The 22,177-nt window shown below is 50.6% G+C and overlaps 1 protein-coding gene across 5 annotated transcripts in view; it reads left to right on the top strand.

Annotated features, from left to right (window-relative positions):
• Positions 1–21,869, top strand: part of HOMER2 (homer scaffold protein 2) — a 104,781-nt gene extending 82,912 nt beyond the window's left edge. For all 5 annotated transcript variants that reach the window (XM_040642854.1, XM_040642853.1, XM_040642855.1 and 2 more), the window contains 6 exons: positions 10,558–10,650; positions 14,968–15,074; positions 17,244–17,400; positions 19,315–19,425; positions 19,890–19,970; positions 21,060–21,869. In XM_040642854.1, coding sequence (XP_040498788.1) covers positions 10,558–10,650; positions 14,968–15,074; positions 17,244–17,400; positions 19,315–19,425; positions 19,890–19,970; positions 21,060–21,248 — 738 coding nt within the window. In that variant the 3' untranslated portion in view covers positions 21,249–21,869. The remainder of the gene's footprint in view (positions 1–10,557; positions 10,651–14,967; positions 15,075–17,243; positions 17,401–19,314; positions 19,426–19,889; positions 19,971–21,059) is intronic.
• The last annotated feature ends 308 nt before the right edge of the window (positions 21,870–22,177 follow it).

The following is a 22,177-nucleotide window of genomic DNA, read 5'->3' as shown; positions in this document are numbered from 1 at the left end:
ACTGAGCTCTGGTTGGGCCAACATGGGGCCACGTGCTGGGGATGCAGAGCTGTGGTCCATCCCTAGAGGCGTTTACAAAATTCCAGAATCCAGGGGGCTTGACGGGGTCACTTAGTATGGACCTGGCTGCTTGGGTTCCCTGTGTATACTGAAGACAGCTTTCAGAGAAGGGAAATGAAGACAAGTCAGGAAGCCATCATGCAGGGCTGTGGATTTGCACTTCGCATCTGTCCAGCATGTGAGCATGTGCTGTGCACACACACGCACGTACACACTTACACACACACACATGTTGCTAAGGAGGCCCCAGCCCATAGTGCACACATGCACGTACGCACACACACACGCACGTCTCTAAGGAGGCCCCACGCCGCAGATGCAGCCATCACACCTCCAGCCAGAAATGAGCCCCTGGTGGAGGACCGCAGAAGGTCCTCTCCTGCATTTGCACGTGCTTCATGGGAATGCCGCTCCTGAAGGAGCCCCAGAAACCCAAAATGGCCTGGGGGCACTCTGAGCATCCCTCTCGTGCCACCTGCTCACAGAAGCGTGCTTTTCTGGGTACCAAAACCTCCCCTCCAGGAACGCCTTGCGTGGCTCAGATAGTTAAGTGTCTGCCTTCGGCTCAGGTCATCATCCCAGGGTCCTGGGATCGAGTCCTGCATCAGGCTCCCTGCTCAGCGGGGAACCTGCTTCTCCCTCTGCCCCTCTCCCTGTTTGTGCGCTCTCACTGCCTCTCAAATAAATAAATAAAATCTTTAAAAAATAATAACAAATAAAACATCCCTTCCAATTCATCAGGGCCCTGACACACAGGGAAGGAAGCAGAATTCTTGAGTCTAGGTGATTGGGTATAATTGTGGGAAACGATGGTGCTTGGTCCCCAGACTCATGTGCTGTGCCTCTGAGGAGAAGCACCATGTCCCACGACTCTGGAAAGCGTGTGTTTCAGCAGGAGGCCCTGCAGAGTTCTGTAAGGTGGGAGGACCAAGAATACTTTGCTTTGTTTCGTTTGCCGACAAGTGAGTTTGCTGGTTTGAGGCAGTGCTGTGTGGTATAGACGACCTTAAGCAGGTCTCTCTGCACAGTGGGGCCAGCATAGTCTGTCAAGTGAGGACGAGTCACTGTTTGCTCTGGATGCAGGGGCCCAACGCAGTCAGCTTTTCACCGAGCAGCTGGCTGGTCATTTAGGGGTGCCAGGCAGAATTGGGGGCTCAAGCTGGATCGCTGTGCTTGGCAGTGGGCACTCAGCAGGTCAGAGGTCAGGGCGGCCTGGAGAGCAGGAGTAGGAGTTGTCAAGGTCACGTGGGCCCCCAGGCCAGTGTGTCTGTAAGCCTTTTGGGCAGGCACTGGGCTGCCTGCAGGAGGAGAAGGACTGGGTGTCCATAGATCGGCCCTTCCTGCCCCCTAGTTTTAAGGATTCCCTTTGGTGCGAAGGTGGGGATTTCGTTGCCTTCGTCCGTCCGGGCTGTTACAACAAAATGCCACGTACCATAGCTTATACAGAGCAGGAGTTGGTTTTTCGGAGTTCTGGAGGCTGGAAGGTTGAGATCAGGGTGCCGGCACCGTCAAGGCCCGCTTCCCCGTTGTTTGCTGGCAACTTCTCGCGGTGCCCTCTTGTGCTGGAAGAAGAGCAGGCGAGCTCTGTGTAGTCTCCTATAAGGGCGCCAATCCCATTTATGAGGGCTCCACCCTTGTGACCTCATCACCTCTCAGGGGCCCCACCTCCTAACCCATCACACTGGGGCATTTGAGGGGGACACAGACTTTCAGCCAGTTGCAAGCATTCACGTGGAATGTGGGTATTTTCAGACTCTGGTTCCGTTGGGCCCCCTGGGTTCCACCGATGCTGGTACTCCCACATCTGTCACTAACCTTCCAGCTTCATTTCTTCCCAGTCCCTGCCCAGGCAGTGAGGCCCCCAGCCATTTCCCCGGGGTTCAGTGTAGACCCTGAGCCCAGGCCGCCTGCCCCGTGCACACTGGACAGGGAGACATTCCAAGTCACGCACTTGGGGGAGGACTTCCCTTTTCTACCATCTTCCACGTATCAGCAGCAGCACGAGCAAACCCATGACACCCTGGGAAGGGGGCTATGAACAGGGTGTGCGGGTTTTGGGGTTTGTGGCCAGAGGCCAGCCCTGGACTTGAGACTGTGGCCTGTGAGGGATTTCACGCCAAGAAGGAAAACAATCAGCTTGATCAGCTTGGCATTGTAGGTAGATTTTTCTGGCAGACCAGGTTGTTCTGGTCCAGAGCAGGGATGACGAGGGCCTGAGTAGGAGCTGGAGGGTCTTGGGAACTACCGAGGAGCTGAACTGGCGGGACTTGGTGAGTGGACGTGGGAGGTAGGGGTTCTGGGATGAGGACGGACTGATGGATGCACAGATGGAGCTGCCATTTTCTGAAATGAGGAAGGACAAGGGCTGTGAGTATCAGGGAATTTATGTGACATGGAAGCAAGTATAATGGTGATTTGTTGAACAAATGATACCAGCACCCCTGTCTCAAGTGGGCAGCAGGGATCGGGTGCCTTTTCCCTCTGAAGGAGGTCCTGGAGGATTCGGGGGGGGGGGACTTGGGAGCAGCCCCACTGCCCTCCCCCCCCATGTCCCCTCCCCACACCAGCTGGTGTCCTCACACCTCTGGGGAAGCCTGTGGAAATGTAGAGTCTCCCATCGGAGGCAGGGCCCCAGCGGGCTGTGAGGTCACCTGCCCCTGACCCCGCCCGGGGCTCCAGGCCTTCCCGAAGCCCAGGTGCTCTGACAGAATCACTCTCAGCGACCTGGAAGAATTTCTTCAGTCTTTGGAGGAATCAGAGGACCTAGGAAACATAAACGGGGAACATTTTTAATGAAAAGACTCGAAAGAAGGGAGGACTCAAAACAAAAATCAGAACAAATTGTTAAAGTTCACTTCCTTGTGCCTCTGAGACCCGGGGAGACCTCAAGCCGTGCCTGCCTCCCCGCGCGGCCACTCCTCATTTTTCCCAGGCAGGAGAAAATGTCCTGTCATTAAGGAGGAGGGGCGCCGTCTTCCCAAGTCCCTCTGTCGCCTCTGGCGGCTCGGCTCCGCGCTGTGGCTGTGACCTGCCATCGTCACAAAGGCTTGTCAGATGTCTCCTTTGTTCTAAACGCTTCGAGTCAACTTTTTCCGCTTCCCTGTGAAGGGAGCGGTTAGCCACACACTGATAAATTACCGTCAAGCCAGGCTGGCAGTCTCGACAAGTGGCAATTAGGAACCCGGCCGAGGGCTCCCGAGGCGTGTGGCTGAGGGGACAGCCGGGGACAGCCGTGGCTGCATATTCCTGACTCCACAGAGCAGCCACCCACGGTCCTGAAAGAGGGTTCGGTAATGACACCCTGTAACTAGGCTAGAAGAACGCCAGTGGGGCTATTTTCATTTAAGAACACTTCATACACACGTCTGTCTCTACCCCCACAAGGAAAATAGATACCTTGGTCTCCGCCGTTCCCGTTATAAGGGCCCCTTCACACCACAGCCTCAAAAGTACTGCAGGGACACTTTCTGCTCTTGAGACAGGCTTTCCCAAAATAATAGCAGCTGTGTGTTCCCAGAGGTAAACTGGGACTTGTCTGTCCCCCCACTGGAGAGGACGGGGTACCTCGGCCTCCTGAAAACCCCTGAAAGGTGCTTACACAGGCTGCTGAAAGGAAGAGCTGCTGAAAAGAGACAAAAGGAAAGACAACCGAATGTAGGAGTAGAGCCAGGGGTTAGAGTAAAGGTTCTTTCTGGCAGCTGACCTTGCGATGTCCCTGTCCCGAGTTTGGCTCCATGTCACTTATCACAGACAGAAGGAGGCACATCCTGCCCCGGATGGGGTTGCTTGTGCTCTGTGATTGATCCGTCTAAACCCTCGTTCACACACACACACACACACACACACACACACACACACACACGGTCTTTGCTCTTGACCCATTTTAATGATTTCATCTGTAATTCAAATTTGCATCCTTAAGTTCACCTCATCAAGTCCGTGTAGTTGTGAGAACATTGCTCTGTCTTCTACCTTTCTGATTTAAGGGCCATTGTTTTAAAGTGGGGGATAGTAATCATTCTTTTGATATGTTGTAGTGAGAATGCTTTGTGCTGCAAGAATCACAGCACTGAAACAAATGGTTATTCTTTTCATACAAAACAGAAGTCCTGAGGCAGGCCATTGCCAGCATTGATACGGTGGCCCCATGATGTTGTGTGTGAGGGCTCTGCACGTTTGTTTCTTTTGATGGCCTTTTCCTCATGGTGCCAGGATGGCTTCTCAAGCTCTGTCCATCACATCTGCATTCACGGCAAGAGGGAGAAGGCAGAAGGGTGGTACCACAACAACTTCCCTCTGAGCTCTCTTGGCAGACTTCTCCTTGGGTCCAACAGTCAGTCTTGGGTCCCTGGGCCACCTTCCCATGGGGGGCTGAGGGGTGGAGGAGGAGAAGAGAGTGAGAATTAGGTTGCCGTGACCAGCTTAGACTGGTTCTCATTCTCTCCCACCTAGGAAATTTCCTGCTCCAGTCAAACTTGAGATTTTGTTAAGCCGAGAGAAAACAAGAAATGGTTTCTGGATAAGCGAGCAGCGTCTGCCACAGGTTCTTCAACGGCCAAGGCCAAAAAACAGCCACATATAAAACAAGAGTCTTTCATTTTCTAGCATGATAATGATGAAAATGATGATGATTCTAATTTTTTTTTTACAGGTTATTACTGCAGGTTTAAAAACTGCAGAAAATGATCCTAATAAGTAAAGACATGAGAATTTGGCATACATTTCAGAAATCTGTATGCTTTGAATATCCTTTGATCTGTTGGTTTCATTTATTGGCATCTATTCTAAGGAAATAATTATAATTGAGCACAGATTTAGCTGTAAGAATTTTCCCTGAAGCATCATTTGTAACAACAAAAGCAAAAAAAAACCCAAAAAAACAAAAAACACCATCCACATGTCCCGCAATAAGAATTCGGGTGAAGTGATCCCCAGTATGTCCTTCGGGGTGGTTTAGTGCACGGCAGTTCAGACCCTGTAGTAGAAGGTCATGTCATTGCGTGGAAATATTAATGTCATCCTGTTGGTTTCGGAAGTAGCTATAAAATGAGGTATAACATATCATTCTATTTTTGAAACGAAATATGTGTAATGGGCTCTTGGGTGGCTCGGTCCATTGAGCGTCTGACTCTTGATTTTGTCTCAGTCATAATCTCAGGGTTGTGAGATCGAGCCCACGTTGGGCTCCGCATTCAGTGCAGAGTCTGCTTGGGATTCTCTCTCTCCCTCTGCACCTCCCCCCGCTCGTGTTCTCTCTCTCTCTGAATAAATACAATCTTTAAAAAACTATGTGTAATGGGTGGACATACACAGATAGGAAGCTATTGGAAGTGTATGTGGTCTGTGCGTATTGCTGGGTGATAAGACTATAGGTTTAAAAAATAATTTTTTCTAAGCGACCCTTTCTAAATTCGCACGCATATGTGCTTTCTTAGAATAAGGGGGAAGATTAGAAAACTGAAGACTTGGAGTCAGGGGATTTTTCACCTAAGGACAATCATCTGATGCCCCTTGGTTGCTGCTAGGCTTCCATTATTGCAGATAATGCTGGCATTAGCATCTTTGTATTGAAGCCTTTTTTTTTTTCGTGCTCTCAATTTTTTTCATAGACTCGTTTCCCAGAAGTGATATCACTAGGTCAGTGGGTATGAATGCTTTTCTCACTGAGGATCCACGTTTCCAAATTGCTTCTCGGTGGGGCTACGCCACCACACAACGGCCGGGAAATATCTTGCCCACACTGGGTATTCTAATTGTATTTAATGTTTGCTAATTTAGCAAGCAAAGAATAGCACCTCATTATTTTGATTTGCATTTCCAGCGGGACTGAACAATCCTTTTTATCAGTTGCTTACTTATTGTGTGGTGTTTTTTTTTTTTTATGGATTTTGCCATTTATCCGTTGGGTTTTTCATATGTTCATTTTCCACGTGCGCAAACTCTTTCTCTGCTAAAGATAATGGCCCTCTCTCTGTGGTACCAGCCTAGCTATGGAGATCTCCCCCCACCCCAGGTGGTCATTTCCCTTCTGATTTCGTGTTTTTTCCCTTTTCTGTTCAAAAGCTTTAAACGGTTGTGCCGTCAAGTCTGTCACTCCTGTGATTTTTCTTTTATTTCTTCCAAGTTTAGATAATTAACCTCTCACCCTTCAAGCAGAAGTTTGACACACGTTCAATTCTGTTTGCATCCAGACTTTTAAAAAACATCCTTACCCCTTTACCTCATTGAAAATGTATCATGCTCCTCGTTTGTGGTATTTCAACCCCTTGCCCTCTGTTTGCTAACATAGCTGACGTTGATGTAAATGGCGGGGTCTGTTTCCATTGTACGTCTGCTGATAGCGCGTCCTTTAGAATGATTATTTGTTTGAAATCTACCCGATAGGGTTTATCCTACTTCGTTACATTTTAAGCTTAGTTTTTGAAATTTTCTTTTTGATTCCCACCCATTTAAATGTAAAACCAACTCCTCTGCAAACTCAGAGTTTCCCTGGGGACAGAAACCAAATCTTCCTTAAGGATTTCGGTGTCCCCGCGCACAGCCCCTGGCACATAGCCGCAACTAGTTCCTGTTTCTGGATGAATTCACCCTTTTATGGCTCTCTCTTACTAAAGGTTGTGATTTCCGGGCTTTCGCTTTTTTACTTGAGGAAGGGGATCAAACGAAGGCCAGAGATGCCACAGTTCCCTTTGTTGAACCCGTGCCACCCGCCCAGGAAAGCCCCATCTCTTCTCCAGTGATCCATGGAGGTATAGTATTGCCTCCATTGTGTAGATGAGGAGGCCAGGCTCAGCGTGGCTCATTGGCCTGCATTTGAAAGGCTGATAAGGGTCAGAGTTGAGCAGCTACCTAAGCTTGCCGTGAAGCAGGCAAGTCTTAGGACACTCTAGTGTCCAGGGTGGGTGTCCGGTGGCCCGTGTGACGTTGGGGGGTTATGAGACCCACCTGTTCCCCATTTGTAGACCGAGCACCGGAGGGGGGGGGTGTGCGTGCATAGTGAGACCAGACATTCTGGCCGCTCTTTTCCCTGTGAGCCAAGAATATGTGTCCTTTTCCCTTTGCTGAGGTGTTCCAGGCTGTTATTACTGGTAATGACACCATCGCTTTGCAATCCTGTGAGGATGTGTGTTTAGACGTACGTGTGACAGCTGTTCACAGTCTCCCTTTTGTCACTGAGAAGGACAGTTACTGATGGAGCTGAGGAGAGGAATCGGAACTAATCAGGTCTCCCACTCCAGAGCTGGTATTCTATGCCTCAGGCCTTGTCTTGGCCTTAAAGGTCCCCATGGCCTGTTTTTAGTTGAAGCTTTGAAAAGTAATTTTCTTTTAATGAGGGAGCGAGTACAATTCTCTTTTACATTTTAAGGTAATGGGGCTTCTCTTTGCAAATGGAAAATCTAATCTGAATACTTAGCAACTGCTATGGGCAGGACTCCTGGCATCCTTGTTGGCACAAGAAGGTAACCGGATGTGTGGAAGACAGATCTGGGCCCAAGTTCAGGTTTACCAGTTATTAGCTGTGTGGCCGTGGGCTTGACCAACATCTCTAAGGCTGCACTTTCTCATCTGGAAGCCATAGGTGAGAATCCCCATCCTACAGAACGGCGGTGAGGAGCCGACAAGAGAACATGTGTTAAGAAGCCATTAAACTTGTTAACATATAGATGTGGTGGTCCTGAGGGTCCAGGGGAGGAGGGTGGTAAGTATGCCTACCCAAGGCAGGAGCTGTAGGGCCATGAAGGGGTGTCCGGGGGCAAAGAAGGAAGAGGCCATTAGAGCTGAAGGTTTATGCCCTAGGCTGAGAGTCTCCAAGAGTAGCACTAAGATCTTCACCGGGTAGGAGACAGGGAACGGAGGCCCCAAGCTCTGTCCAGAGTGACTTGCTCTGTCAAAGCCCGGCAGAGTTGTGCGTACTGACTTGGTTGCCAGTGCTCTTCAGCTACTCAGCTCTTGGCCTCCCGGGAGGCAGAGCAGTATCTGATAGTTGCACGGTGTTCTCGCCTCGGCACCGGTTTTGTGCACGGCCCGGCTCGGGGAGCGAGTGGTGCTGGGACCATGTTTATTGACTGAATGAGTGTGACCCTGGTTAATGACGTTTCCAATCTAGTTTAAAAGCAACTTCAAATAAGACCCATGAGAGAAAGGGACCCTGACAGGGACAAGAAGGATCTGTGAGAAAGGGAGCACTTTTGGTTGGGTAGCCTGGCAAGACATTGAGATGCTCGCAGGGAGAGAGACATCCCTCACGTTACTGAGTACAGCATGGCGGAGACTCGGTTAGCAAGGGTGTCTGTTAACAGTTTTCTTCAAATCACATTCGACTTTTAATTGATACTGGGCACAAAAACATTGGAAATAAGACCTTTAAAAATCCAATCTTTTAATGTCTTAAGATTGAAAGGCCATTACGGTGCCTGCACAAAACCTCTTCTGGCATAGTGTCCGTGTTCCGAGGGATGCCCTGCCTTGTTCCTGGGGGAATCCGGAGAGGTAAGCTTAGAAAGCAGAAAGATGGGGCAGAATGCTCCCAGACACCGAACCACAGCTCCTCAGCGAGCGCTTTCTCATTTGTCTAGCAAAAGAAGAGCTGCACCGTTCTTAGACTAGACCTGGGCCTTTGACATGATGGGGGGCGGGGGGTGTGGGTCTGAAACCCAGAGTTCCTTCATTCACCGAACAAATTGATTTGTGCCTGCTTCCCGCAGGTGTTGGTGAGGATGCCGAGAGGAAAGCCTGCCATCGAGGTGTTTCTGACGTGACATGTTCACTTTAAGGGCCCCTAAAAGGCAGCAGGGTGGGGAGGGGCTCTGGCCATCCCTGCCGAACCTCCCATGTGTTAACACGGAATGTGATTGTCCTCCGACAGCTGTGGGATGGATGGTGAAATACCAGCCCCGTGGGTCTGGCTTTATTTATGGTCGTGCAGGAGCAACACGGGCCGGAGCAGAAGGGCTGGCCTTTCCTGCTCCAGCCGGGGCGCTTTGTTCACCGGTGTCTGTCTTCCGGCGAGGTTTCCCAGAGCAGACCATGGTCGCCTGCGTTGTGAAGATACCCAGAGGGTAGCCCGCGCTCCGACATTAATGCATTCTCAGGAAAAGCCATAGAATTGCCGGGAGCCTTGCACCTTGCCAGCTCTGTGTGTCTGTTCCTCCGCAAGTGCGTTTAGCTCTCGCTTGCTTTGTCACGCCGGCATCATCCATCACAGAATGTTCTCTGCTCCAACAACGTATTTGCTAATTAAAATCAGTTGCCTTGTCAGTGTCTATAAGCCAGTGATGGATTTGATTGCCCTGGCATTTGATGAATTTTTTTAAATAATGAAAATATTAAAAACAGTTTTTTAAAAATGGAGAGCATCGTATAATAAACACCCAGATGCATATCACTAGATTTAACGCTTGTTAACATGCACTACGTTCTTCATCTGTTTTATTGTTGTTGAAGTACTTTCAGGTACATCACAGACATCAAGACATTTCAGTATCTATCTCTAAAAAAATAATGACATTTTCCCTCATGACCATGACATCATTGGCATTTCTGTTTTTCAAGATTTTATTTATTCATTTGAGGGGGGAGGAGGAAGCACGTCTACGTAGGGAGGGGCAGAGGGAGAGAGCATCTGAAGCAGACTCCGCACTAAACACAGAGCCAGAGGCAGGGCTCGATCCCACGACCCTGAGATCCTGACCTGAGCCAAAACCAAGAGCCAGACGCTCAACCGACTAAGCCACCCAGGTGCCCCAACTGCCCCCCCCGAAGTCTTTTACAGATGGTCTGTTCCGCACAGGATATGGTCGTGGGCTGCGTGTTGTCTTCGCTGTTTTGTGTTTTGCTATTTTATATCTTCAGCTTTTAAAACCTAGAAGAGTTCCTTCTCTCCAACTTTTGGGGTCTTGTTGGTTTCTGTCATATTGCAGGAGTTCTTGGATCTTTCCATAGAGACGACGGAGTTTCTCGTGGATCCCTTCTGCGGTACAGCTACACTTATGTTCTTGCATGTCTACGAGTTACTGTTCACTGAACGTGTTTGTTTTTCATCCTTCATCATTCAACCAGCTTCAGCAGCTTAGAAAGGATTCAGATCAAGGGCTCCTGGGTGGCTCAGTCAGTTAAGCAGCCCACTCTTGGTTTCAGCTCAGGTCGTGATCTCAGGGTCCTGGGATCGATCCCCGTGTCAGGCTCTGTGCTCAGTGGGAAGTCTGCTTAAGATTCTCTCTCCTTTTGCCTCTCCCCCTTGCGCACGTGCACTCGTTCTCTCTCTCTCTCTCTCACTCAAATAAATATATAAATCTTTAAAAAAAAAAAGATTCAGATCTGACCTGGGCTGGTAGTTTACTGGAAGAAGCATTCCTTATGTTCATTTCTTTTTAATCTCAAATAAAATTGTTTTTCTGGATTTATGCAGAGCTTATGGACTTATGAAGGTGGACGCTCAAGACCAGCCATGTGTGAGGTTGAGAACAGCCTCGGTAATTCTCGTTCACATGTGTTCAGTTTGCAGAGAAATTCCAGGAGGTAAAAGAAGCTGCCAGACTAGCCAGAGACAAGTCCCAGGAGAAAATCGAGACCTCGAGCGATCATTCCCAAGTAAGTAATGTGTCCACAAAGTCAGTCTGAGCATGGTCGGTAATTGGGGCTCTTTGTTCATTGTCGCTTTTGATGAGAAATTTGGGGCTTCTAGCAGGAGGGCATTTCGAAGGCTTTTCTGACTGTTAGCCTGCCCCACTGAGGTGGATATGACATGTCTGTATGAGACTCTTGAATTTTCCAGATGTGCTGATGTGTTTTTGACAGAAAGCAGTGGATGTGATTAGAATTGCTGCATGCCCCTGGCTGCTGAGAGGCGCTCTTTGTCCCTATGTTTCGATACCAGAGACAAAGCAGTGTGTTTCCCTCTGTGCTGGGAGGGTGTCTACAGGAAGGATGTGAATTGACAAATATGGGTACCTCGTGCCCACAAGACAGAAAACTTGGTTGGTGCTAGAGAACCCATCTCTGTCTCCGTGTTTTAACAAAGTCGGCTGGGCGATGGTATCCAGCAGCTCTGGTTTAGCAAAGGAGATACAGCTTTGCCAGAAATTGAGTATTCTCTCTACTTAAAAGTGTGCTGATCGACCAAAAGGAATCAATTTTAACCCAAAGGAAAAACACCTGGATTCTTGATGTCGGGTTTGGTGTACGTAGTGGTGGGTGGAAGGCTTGACCGAGTGGTAAGGTTCTGGGCAGAGACAGGGAAGAGGAGACATCGTGGAGAAGGTTCGGGGTTAGGAGTAAGCACAGTGTAGCAGCAAGACGGCCGGGAGTTTGCCTGGCTGGGAGCGAGGTGCGCTGTGGGAGGAATTAAAGATGCCCCTGGAAATTCTGCAGAAGACCTGGAATTCTTCATTACTAGTTTATTAATTTTTATTTAGTTAATTGTTGTTGGGTAGTTTGGGCAGACATTGGAGGTGTTGCATGACTATTTCTCTGGAATTGACATGAGGGTTGCTCGTAGGTGGTGAGGAAGTCAGGGAGCCACAGACAGCAGGTAGATTGGCGAGGACGCAGCCACAGGGGTAAAGAGGAAGGGATGGATGCTGGGGACAGCCTGGAGGAAGACAACCAGGAGACTGGGCATCTTGAGCTGTCAAGATTGACATTTTCGACTTGACCATCCACTTTGAAGAAATAATAGCGGAAGCCTTGGGTGTACCAAGAAGCAGTGGGGGGATGCCTGGTTGGCTCAGTTGGTTAAGCGTCTGCCTTTGGCTCAGGTCATGATCTCAGGGTCCTGGGATCGAGTCCTGTGTTGGGCTCTCTGTTCCGCAGGGAGCCTACTTCTTAAAGAAATAAGATGTTTAAAAAAAAAAAAAAAAAAGCAGCAGCAGCAGTGGGGAGAGGAGGGCAAAGTTAGAGTCTTGGTAAATGCACCCAGCTATGAGAAGGGAGCCAGTGAAGACCGCAGAGAAGGAGAATGCTCCCCATCTCTGAACCCGAGGCGGGAGCACGCTCTGCGTGTCAGTGCTGCAGAGCAGAGGGCTCTGGGTTTGTGCGCCGCTACGGCTGGCCCTGAGGACCGTGCGTTTCCCAGCGCCTGTCCTGGGTCATCACATAAAAGATGCCCTGTGTGAATTTATGGATGTGTATTAGACTTCAGGTGGACAGGAACTTTCCTGAATCTTTCTAAAGAATCTTTAATATAATCTAAGCGGTACTGTTAATTTCATATACTAATGACCATACTGAGTAATCGCTGAGGACCTATAAAACTGGACACTGGAAATGGTCCATAACCTAAAGAGTGTCTAATATGCAGTCTTTTTCTGAATACCACATATTATAGAAATATCTTTAAACGTCAATAATCAGAAATTCTTTATGTAAGGTTTCTGTTTTAATGTTTGTTTTACCCAAAAAAAGTATTTTATTTATTTTTATTTTTTTAAAGATTTACTTAGCCATTTGAGAGAAAGAGCATGGGCATGTGGGGAGGGGCAGAGGAAGAGGGAGAATCTCAAGCAGGCTCCCTGCTGAGCGTGGAGCCTGACGTGGGGCTCCATCTCACGACCCTGAGATCATGACCTGAGCCAAAATCAAGAGTCGGACGCTTAACTGACTGAGCCACCCAGGCACCCCCCCAAAAAATCAACTATACCCATAAAGTGCTGTTTTACATATATATATTTATTATATATCAGGTTTTTTGTCTCCAAGCTTAAGTTTTTAATTTATCTTCCTGATATTTCCCCAGATGTAGAGATCATTGTACATTTTTCTTTGCATTTTTATTAGAAATCATACAGTTGCTTGCTTCCCTGAATATCTTAGGGAATGAACACTTTGGCCAAGTTTTCCAAATATTTGAAGATCTTAAACATTTTATATGGGTCTTATCCTGAATGTAAAAGCAATACGTATTTACTGCAGAAATCAAAGCAATGCCGTGCTCTAAAGAAGAGAGTAAGCACGGCCTGCTTTCTCAGCACACGAAGACATTGTTCATGTTTTGGTGTGTAACTTCCTGATACACTTTTCTAGTATATTTTTATATCATTCTTTTTAATCTTTTTACTTTATATTTCACGATCATTCCCCTGTGTTTTCCAATAGCCCTTTTCAAAACTATCTTAATGGCTAGTATTTGTCTATATTGCAACTTATTCCATTAACCTTCATATTGTGATATTGATGTGGTTTCTAATTTTCATTAATATAAATGACACTGTGATCAACGTCCTTGCACATCTCTGTGCATTTGGTCATTTCTGCAGGATAAATTCTTGAAGTGCAAGTATTGGGTTAAAAGGTAGGTAGGGACGTGTTAAAAGCTTTTGATAAATACTGCAGACTTAGCCTACAGAAATGTATGATTTTAACTCCCACCAGCAGTGACTGAGAGCGATTTTTTCCTCCCACACTCAGCAACTAAGCTTTGTTGACAGAAGAAAAATGTATTCTGTTGGCTTTTTTCATTTTGTGTTTCTTTACCAGTGAGATTAAATATTTTTTGTGACTGTTGATTCTATCCATTTCTTCTTCCGTAAATGTCAATTGTGTATTTTTTCCTTTTTTCAAAAAATTAAAGTGTTCATCTTTTTGTGTTGATTTCTTTTCTTTTCTTTTTTTTTTAAGATTTTATTTATTTGAGAGAGAGAGTGTGAGCACAAGCTGGGATAGGAGTGGGCGGAGGGGCAGAGAGAGAGGGAGAGGCAGACTCCCCGCTGAGCAGGGAGCCTGTCGCAGGGCTGGATCCCAGGACCCCCTGAAATCGTGACCTGAACTGAAGGCGGACGCTTAACTGGCTGAGCCACCCGGGTGCCCCCCTTTCGTGTTGATTTCTAAGAATTTTATTTTTTAAGATGGGTATTTTTTAACATATTCAAAGCTAGGCAGAAGCGCGTGATGAACCTCCACGGGGCACACAGAGCAGCTTTAACAGTTAGGAATTCATGATCGATTGTTTCATCTACGCCTCTGTCCTCTTTCCCCTACATTTTAAGGCAAATCTCAAACATCTTATCATTTTGTCCATAAATATGTCCGCGTGTGGCTCTAAACGACAAGGCCTCTTAAGAGTTTTTCAGTAAAGAAAAGGTACTGACATCCTGTTTTTCGTATATGCAAATGCTCAGCAGCAGATACTTTCCCCAGGTTTTTGTGCATTTTTAATTTTGTTTATGGCATTTTTTTTTTACAGTGCAGAAATTTAGCATTAGTCAAATGTATGCATCATTCCCTTCACGGTTCCCTCCTTTGCCTTTATGCTCAGTGGAGGCTAAGTAAGATTTAAGATCCTACCCAAGAGCAGATGAGACTTCACCTGCCTGTGGCATGACTTATTACAGAAAATATTTCAGAATATTTAACACTGCCAGCGAGCCGCGGAGGCCGGGCGCACATCCACGTCTGATTCCTGGCTGTTTTGTGAGTCTTGCTCTGTCTGTGGTCCCCGGGGCTGTAAGTTGTCCCCGCTCCCAGTACTTTTTCTCTTCTCCCCATTCACTCTTTCTCGTTCCCTGTTGTAAGCCCCAGCTCCCCCTCTCCTCCGTGGCTTCTGTGCTGAGTAAGGGAGGCCGGGTATGCAGGCTTGTCAGGCGTAGCCGTAAAGCCGAGTAACAGGACGGAGCCAGGGCCCCGGATGCGCTCTAGTCAGTCAACTTCACAGACTTAGCTTCCCCTGGACTCCCCGGGGCCTTTTCCTTGGTTCTTTTTTTTTTTTTTTTAATTAAGTTTCAGAGGTAGAATTTAGTGACTAATAGCCTTTCGTGCTGGTCTTTGCCGCACTCTGACCTGATGAGCCGGTTCTCCCCCGCTCACGAACACACTTTCTCATTCTGCCTGACTTGCTGCTACTATCAGCAATAATGTGTGAAGGTAACTCACTTTGGCCCGGAATCTGGGTGTGAAACCCTGTCTTCCACTCAGGCGTCCAGCGTGAACGGGACAGACGATGAAAAGGCCTCTCACGTGGGTCCTGCTGACACACACCTCAAGTCTGAGAATGACAAGCTGAAGATCGCCTTGACACAGAGGTAAGGGTGTTTAAAATCCAGATGGCATTTTCTCCAAGGTCAGGGCCTCCCGCGGCCTTTCCCGCCTGGCGGGGTTTCACGAGGAGACTGGGTCCTGCTCAGCGTGTCTGGTCTTGTCTCCCGGCCAAAGGAAGGCCAGCTGGCTTCATGGCTGTTCTCTGGCTGACCAGACCAGGAGTGTGTGTCTGCCTGCGTGTGTGCGAGAGTACAGAGCACGTGAAAGAGGTGTGTATGTGTGAGAGAGAGAGACGTGTCCCTGTGCTTGTGTTCCGTTTTGGTTTTTTGAGGAACCAAGTGTATCATTTATTCATATAGAATAAGATTGAGTCTCAAGCATCCAAGGAAAACCTGTAAAAACCTAACTATTAAAACTAATATAACCTCTCACAAAAATCACACACAGAATATGTATTTGAAGAAGAGATTTCCTTACAGTATGACCTGGAACCATCAATTACATAGACTAGAAATATAAAATACAGAAAACCTAAGGGCACAGTATCTCTGTGAAGAAAGTTTTAAAATTATTTTGAGGACCATAAATGAATAATTTAACAAATAGATAAATTCTATTGGGAGGTGGTAGAAATACCTTCATATTTTAAAAAGAATTCATTTCCCCTAAATTGATGTATAAATTTAACACAATCCCCATAATAATATCAACACGATTTTAATTTTTAATGACTACACAGGCCGTGCATATGGTTTCCTGTCTTGGGAGTGTGGCCCATTTCCCAACGGCTGGGCTGGCCCCGTGAACATGCCGGAGCTGTTGTCCTTGGGAATCATCCTCTCCCCACCCCAGGCAGGGGTTTGGCCAGCTTCCCCCAGCCTTTCTGTGGCTGAGAAGCTGCTCCCCCCAGACTTGCCCCATTAAAAACCTGGGTCACATTAACTCCATTTTACAGATGAGGAAACTGAGTCCCAGGTGGTAAAGTGGGTCCTTTCCTAAGGTCACATGGCTAGTCAATTTCTCCACCATCCTGCCTGCTTTTCACTCTTTTGTTGTTTAACACACAAGATGTTGCTTGGATGAAAACATTTCACCCCTAAACATAAAGGTTTTTAAATCCCAACTTAATGAACAAATGAATTATAGGAATGGGTGTGGAGCCATTTCCCTAAATAAGCTTAAATTCTCAGCCATCAGCTCTGAGATTAATCAGATTCCGTTTTACCTTTTTTTTTTTTTTTTGCCTGTGGTGCTTGAAACGGAAAGCTTGTATTTCTAGTCACGTTCTTACGTCCTTGAGGCTGTGGGGTGGAAGATAACACAGATTATTGAGACACAGTCCTATTTACTTACCCCCCCCCACACACACACACACTAAAAAAAGGCCTTTCAAGACAGAAGTGACTTGAGCCAGGCAGGGTTGATTAGAAGCTGGACTTGTTCGGCGGGGCGCATCCTGCGTGTCCTGTGGGTCCCATGTGTCCTGCACAGCCCTGGCTTCGGGGCCCGTGTGGACTGCAAAGCCAGGAGACAGAAGGACCATGAAAGCCAACAGCCCCTGAGGGGAGCCTGATTCCAGTTTGTTTCTTGAAACTCCTTCTTCGTGGGTACATAGGATGAAAGACAAACGCGAGGTGGTTTTGGTCCTGCAGACCTGGGGTCCTCCCTTGCCCCAGAGGTGATGCAGGGTCAGCCAGGGCTCCTTCACACACGCTGTTGCTGTCCCCTCTGCCTTCTGGTCATCGGCTCTAGATTCCTCTGCAGGCTTGGAGGGGACCCAGGTTATCCCCTGAAGCTGGGCTACTTGTCACACCCGGGGTCCTGGGGTGTCGGGGGTGGCCGAACAGGGCTGCAGCATCCGTGAGACTGTCGGAGGCCCATGTCAGAGCCTGTGTCCTTGGGGCTCGCTTCAGGAAGGGATGGGACAGAGGGTTCTGCGGCGGGGGCTTGGTAGGGAGAGAGGGGGTCCTCCGCACACCCTGCGGCTTCCTTCTTAGCTCCGGCTCCCCGTTCCCCAGGAGTTTTGTTCTTTCCTAAAGCAATTCTTTAAGAAAATCGCCCGATAAGATGACCTGTTGGCACAAGAGAGGCCCCCGCCCTTCTTGGCACCTGATCCTCCTGGCTGGCCCCCCAGAGGCGGGGAGGGTGGCGGGTGGGGTAGAGCGGGGTGGGTGGCCCCTGGCGTCACGGTCACCGCCTGGGCCCGCCCGCAGTGCCGCCAACGTGAAGAAATGGGAGATGGAACTGCAGACCCTGCGCGAGAGCAACGCCCGGCTGACCGCGGCGCTGCAGGAGTCGGCCGCCAGCGTGGAGCAGTGGAAGAGGCAGTTCTCCATCTGCCGCGATGAGAACGACCGGCTCCGGACCAAGGTGCGGGATGGTCCCGTTCTGCTTCTCTCCCCGCTGCCCTCACTCGCCCCCCTCCCCGTGGCGGGAGGAAGACGTGCAGTCGCTCCCCTTTGAACCCCCCCCACCTCCCCACTTTTCCGAGTAGGAACACACGTGAGTGAGCCGGGTGTTACAGCTGCTGTTGCAAAGAAGACGGACACACGGGAGACTTCAGCCTTGTCCCTCTGACGCTGGCTGTGGGTGGCCCTCCCTTGGCATGTTCTGTGGTTCGTTGACCTTTGGTAGAGTAAAGGGTCCAGAGGGTGAGCGAGGAAGATAGATTCAGGAAACAGTGAGGAGCGCTCACTCAGAAACCCTACTTCTGTCTAAGCATGTGAATTGGGAAGTGGGCAAAGGACTATGGGCGCCGCAAATGTGAGCTGAGTGGCCGCTGACGGCTGACCTCGACCTCCCAGCAGGTCATCGGCAGCCTTCCCTCTAGTGAGTCACTCATACTATTTGTGGTTGGGGCTGAGTTGATGAGGTAGTTGTGGGGTGGCCAGAAAATCCCCAGTTGAGACCCTGGGGTCTCTGTGTGGCCGTGCTTTGATGCTCAGCCCGTTTATCCGGCAGGCCGTGGACAGCGGCTGCTGTGCCAGTGCAGGATTTCAGGGGGACCCATCTCCCTGAGACGGTATTCACTCTTCCTGGCCCCCCGTTTGTCACCTGCCTGCCAGCCTGAACAGAGCCGCCGGAGGCCACTCCCCTGTTTGCCCATCTTACTCTGCTACAGATGGTGCATGAAACGGCCTCGTGTCATTTTTTCATTTCAATGCCTTGAGTGCTGACCGTGAGGGCACCAGGCCAAGCGCTGACTCTGTGCGCTCCCTCCCGGGGCCTGGCTGATCTGTCTGCCAGCGGGATCGATCGCCCCGTCCTTCTCTTCCCGAGAGAGAGCTGGTCTCTCCCTTTGTGAGAGTGTAATGGGGGGAGGAGAGGAAGTCCACACCGTAGACTTTGCCGCCCTGAACGGGAAGCCCCGGGAACTCGATTTCCAGGGCACGGGGTAGAAGTCGGTGGAGTCCCCGGCGGCTCCTGTGGCTGGGGGTCCAAATTCCGGGGGCTGGTGTGCAGCCGCCTCTAAAAGTGTCGCCATCGTGACCGCCCAGGGCCCTTCCCCTCGAGGACTGCCGCTTGCTTGTGGGACCCCATCATTGTGGTGCTTTCGTGTTACTGGTGGTTCCCTTCCACCGTGCACTCTGCACACACACTCTGGCCACTGGGAAACACTCGTCGTCAGACGGCAAGGCCAAGGCTGAGGGCTTTGAACCCCTTCTGAGGGGTCGGGCCTGGGAAGGGGAGAAGAATGAGCTCTGGGGACTTGCCAGTTCAGTCTGCACCTCTCAGCTCTCCCGGAGGAGGCTCGCTCACAGGCCAGGCCCTTTCTGCGTGCGTCAGCAAGGAAAGGTCACCCTGGTTTAAGATGTTTGAAATGTCATTGCGTCTCATTTGGTGGCCACTGTCCCACAGCGTTGATCGCTTCTCTTCCCTGCTGTCTTAAACCTTTGAGGTGAAATGGAATAATTCAGGACATGATCAACTGACGTAAAAAATCATTATGGGGAAAAGCAGATAGATTCATGGGACATCTGGCCCCTACTTGAGACAAATCCTTCAAAGCAAACCTGCCGTTCCTGTCCCATAGCGGTGAGGGCAAACCGGAGGCCCGGCACAACCCGTGGCCAGGTTTCGTGACTGCCGTGGCTCTGCTGGCGTTAGGCAGGGTGGATAGCCCCCTGGGAGAGCCCCACGGGGTCTGCTCGCAGCCACAAGGAACAAAGTAAGTGGGTTAGCTCGCGGTTCATTGTAAAAGACAGCACAGACAGCTGTGGTGACCTTTTGCTTCACGTCCGAGTAAACGAGCCTCCCCGCATCGGCCCGCGGTGTCTGTTATAGATTGACGAGCTGGAAGAGCAGTGCAGTGAGATAGACAGAGAGAAGGAGAGGAACACGCAGCTGAAGCGGAGAATCGAGGAGCTGGAGTTGGAACTGCGGGAGAAGGAGACGGTGAGTAGAGGCGTCCGCAGGCCTTGTGTGCCCAGGACACAGCGGCAATAGTCNCGGAAACGGTTATAGGTGATCTGTCATCCCAAGTGGAGTTGTGCTGTCCCAGCTAATGCAGCGAGAGCCCCCGCCGTGCAGGCATGTGTGTTCTGGGGGGAGGGAGGGAGCAGGACAGCTAAGTGCACAGATGCCGGAGACCGCGGGCAAGGCACCAAACCTCCCAGCCTCAGTTTCCCTATGTAGAAGATGAGGATGCTAAGAATCCCTGTCTCTTTGTGGTGGTCACGTGATAATGCACGTAGCACACTCAGCCCTCAGAATGACCCATGTGCTGAATATTAACTCCGCCACCTTGGTTACTGTCGAGAACGGTACGGACGCCAAGAGCTGTTCTGCTAAACGTGCACACGGATCCTGGGTTTTCAAGGAGGCGTTTTATCTGAGTTTCAAATTTCCGTCCCCTGTAGGAGTTGAAAGACCTCCGCAAACAAAGTGAAATCATACCTCAGCTCATGTCGGAGTGTGAATACGTCTCTGAGAAGTTAGAGGTAAGGGTGGGGGCTGCATCCGCCTTGGCTCCGACCAGACGGCGTCCGTGTATTACTCGTTTCGCTGGGGCCTCCCCCTCACAGCTCCCCTGGTGAAGGAGAGTGACGTTCTGGTCATGAGAAGCCCGCAGTAACCGCGAGCCCGATGCCGTCTCTGCCCCCTGGGGTCAGACTCAGCCGTGTTTGCCTGTGGTTCCTCCACTTCTGTGACAGTTTCTGTGCATAGCCATAGTGCAGGGACTGTGTCCCCCCATAGGGTCTCCACGGAGCCTTAGGGTGGTGAGGGGAGGGCACAGAGCATAAGACCCAGAGCCAGTCCGCCTTGCCACTTCCCAGGCAGTGACCTTGGACGTGACCTTGGGCAGCGCCCCTCACTGGCCTCAGATTCCTGATCACGTCCCCTTTCACCGCCCCCTACTTCAGGAGCGCTTTGCTCAGGTGTACGACCCCAGGATTAGACACTGCTTATCACACCGATGTGAGGAGCGCAGCCCTGCGCCTGGTTTACGGACTCACAGCCACCCTGCCCTTGGGAGGAGCTCCACTGGCCCCCTGATCCGGGAGCCCAGACTGCCGCGCCTGGGTGTGGCGCGGCTCATCCTGCCTCCCTGAGGCCAGGGAGGCCTCAGCCTCTCCGTAGAACCAGGGAAACAAGTCACTGCCCCGTTTGTCCCATTTCTCTCTCCGAGAATGGAACTCCCGTGTGGCCTCTGTGGGCCCTTCTGGGACGAAAATCCCTTCGGCTGGGCCTGCAGACTTTCTCTGCCGGGCACTTTGTGCAAGGGCCCCTTTAATTAGACTCCCCCAGGCAGGACCCGAGCTCTGCATTCTGTTAGGCCATCCTTTATCAGGCCAGAGGTGGGTGAGGCGCTCTTCCTGTTAGCACCTGGGCCAGGGAACAGGCAGGAGAGGGGGACGTCCCAGGACGCCCCACGTTCTGCGCTGATGTTTCCCGCGTTGCAGACCTGTGGGGGCTTCGCAGGCCTAAGGACGCAGGCCCGGGAGAGGGGACAGCTGGGCTGCCGCGGGTCTTGGCGGGCGGGCCCCTTGGCTCTGCTCCAGGCCCTGCTCCCGTTTGTCTTGCTTCAGGCTGCGGAGAGAGACAATCAGAACCTGGAGGACAAGGTGCGGTCCCTAAAGACAGACATTGAGGAGAGTAAGTACCGCCAGCGCCACCTGAAGGTGGAGCTGAAGAGCTTCCTGGACGTGCTGGACGGGAAGATCGACGACCTGCACGACCTCCGCCGGGGCCTCTCCAAGCTGGGGGCCGACAACTAGGGGCGGCGGGGGGACGGGGCGGGGGCGTCCTCCCGGTGGTGTCACCTCTGTCCGCGCGGGTGCAGGTTGTCGCGTTGGCGCGCCGGTGGGGCCGTCACTCTCGCCTCCCTGGCCTGGCCAGGCTGCGGACCCGGAAGCCGCTGGCTCAGGAGCCCCGCGCCAGGCCCCCCTTACACGTTTACGCGGTCAGGGCAGGGTGTTTGTATCTTTCTCAAGGGCTGTTGCAACCACACCAACTGGACACAGTGTTTTCTAATCCAAATACGAACACCCTTTACACCTCCTTTTTCTGAAGAGTGATGAGAGTATTTGAACGTCCTCCAGGCACCAGTGCGGGGGGCATGGGGCGTTGAGGGGGGACAGCTGCCCCCTCGGTCAGAACCAAGATGCTTTCAAGCAGCTACTTAGTAGAGACTCGTCCTGAGAAAGAAAACAGGTCTCTGGTGGGCGCACGGGGATCGCCCGCATCCACTCTACCCCTTCCTCCCACCTCCAGTTTGTAGGGTTGCGACAACGTTCCTTTCCTGGGTTTTAATTTCTGAGCAGATTGCTGCGCAGTGAGGGTGCCTGGCACAGTGCCTGGCACGAAGTAGGTGCTTAATAAATATTTGTTCAATTAAACATATAAACAGCACTTAGTGTTTTAATCAACCCCCAGCAGAGTCCGTCGGACCCTGTTGAACAGTCCCTCATCCTGCTGCGCTGGAAAGGAATCCGAGTGATTGTGTGTGGTCAAGCTTCTGGATGGACTCCAGGGGCCCCGGGGCAGGGCTGGTGGCAATGGAGGCAGCAGGAGCTGGTCTGAGGCCACTCACTAGCTCATCCCTGGTGCTCTGCCCCTGGGTACCTTTGAACTGGAACCACCCTTCTTCTCTAGGGTGGGGATCTAGGATAGGACCCTATGTTGGGACAGGACAACTAAGAAAGAA

The sequence above is a fragment of the Ursus maritimus genome, unplaced genomic scaffold (genome assembly GCF_017311325.1).
Source record: "Ursus maritimus isolate PB19 unplaced genomic scaffold, ASM1731132v1 scaffold_27, whole genome shotgun sequence".
NCBI lineage: Eukaryota > Metazoa > Chordata > Mammalia > Carnivora > Ursidae > Ursus > Ursus maritimus.
Note: the sequence above shows the minus strand (reverse complement) of the source record. Positions and strands in the feature narration are given on the sequence as shown.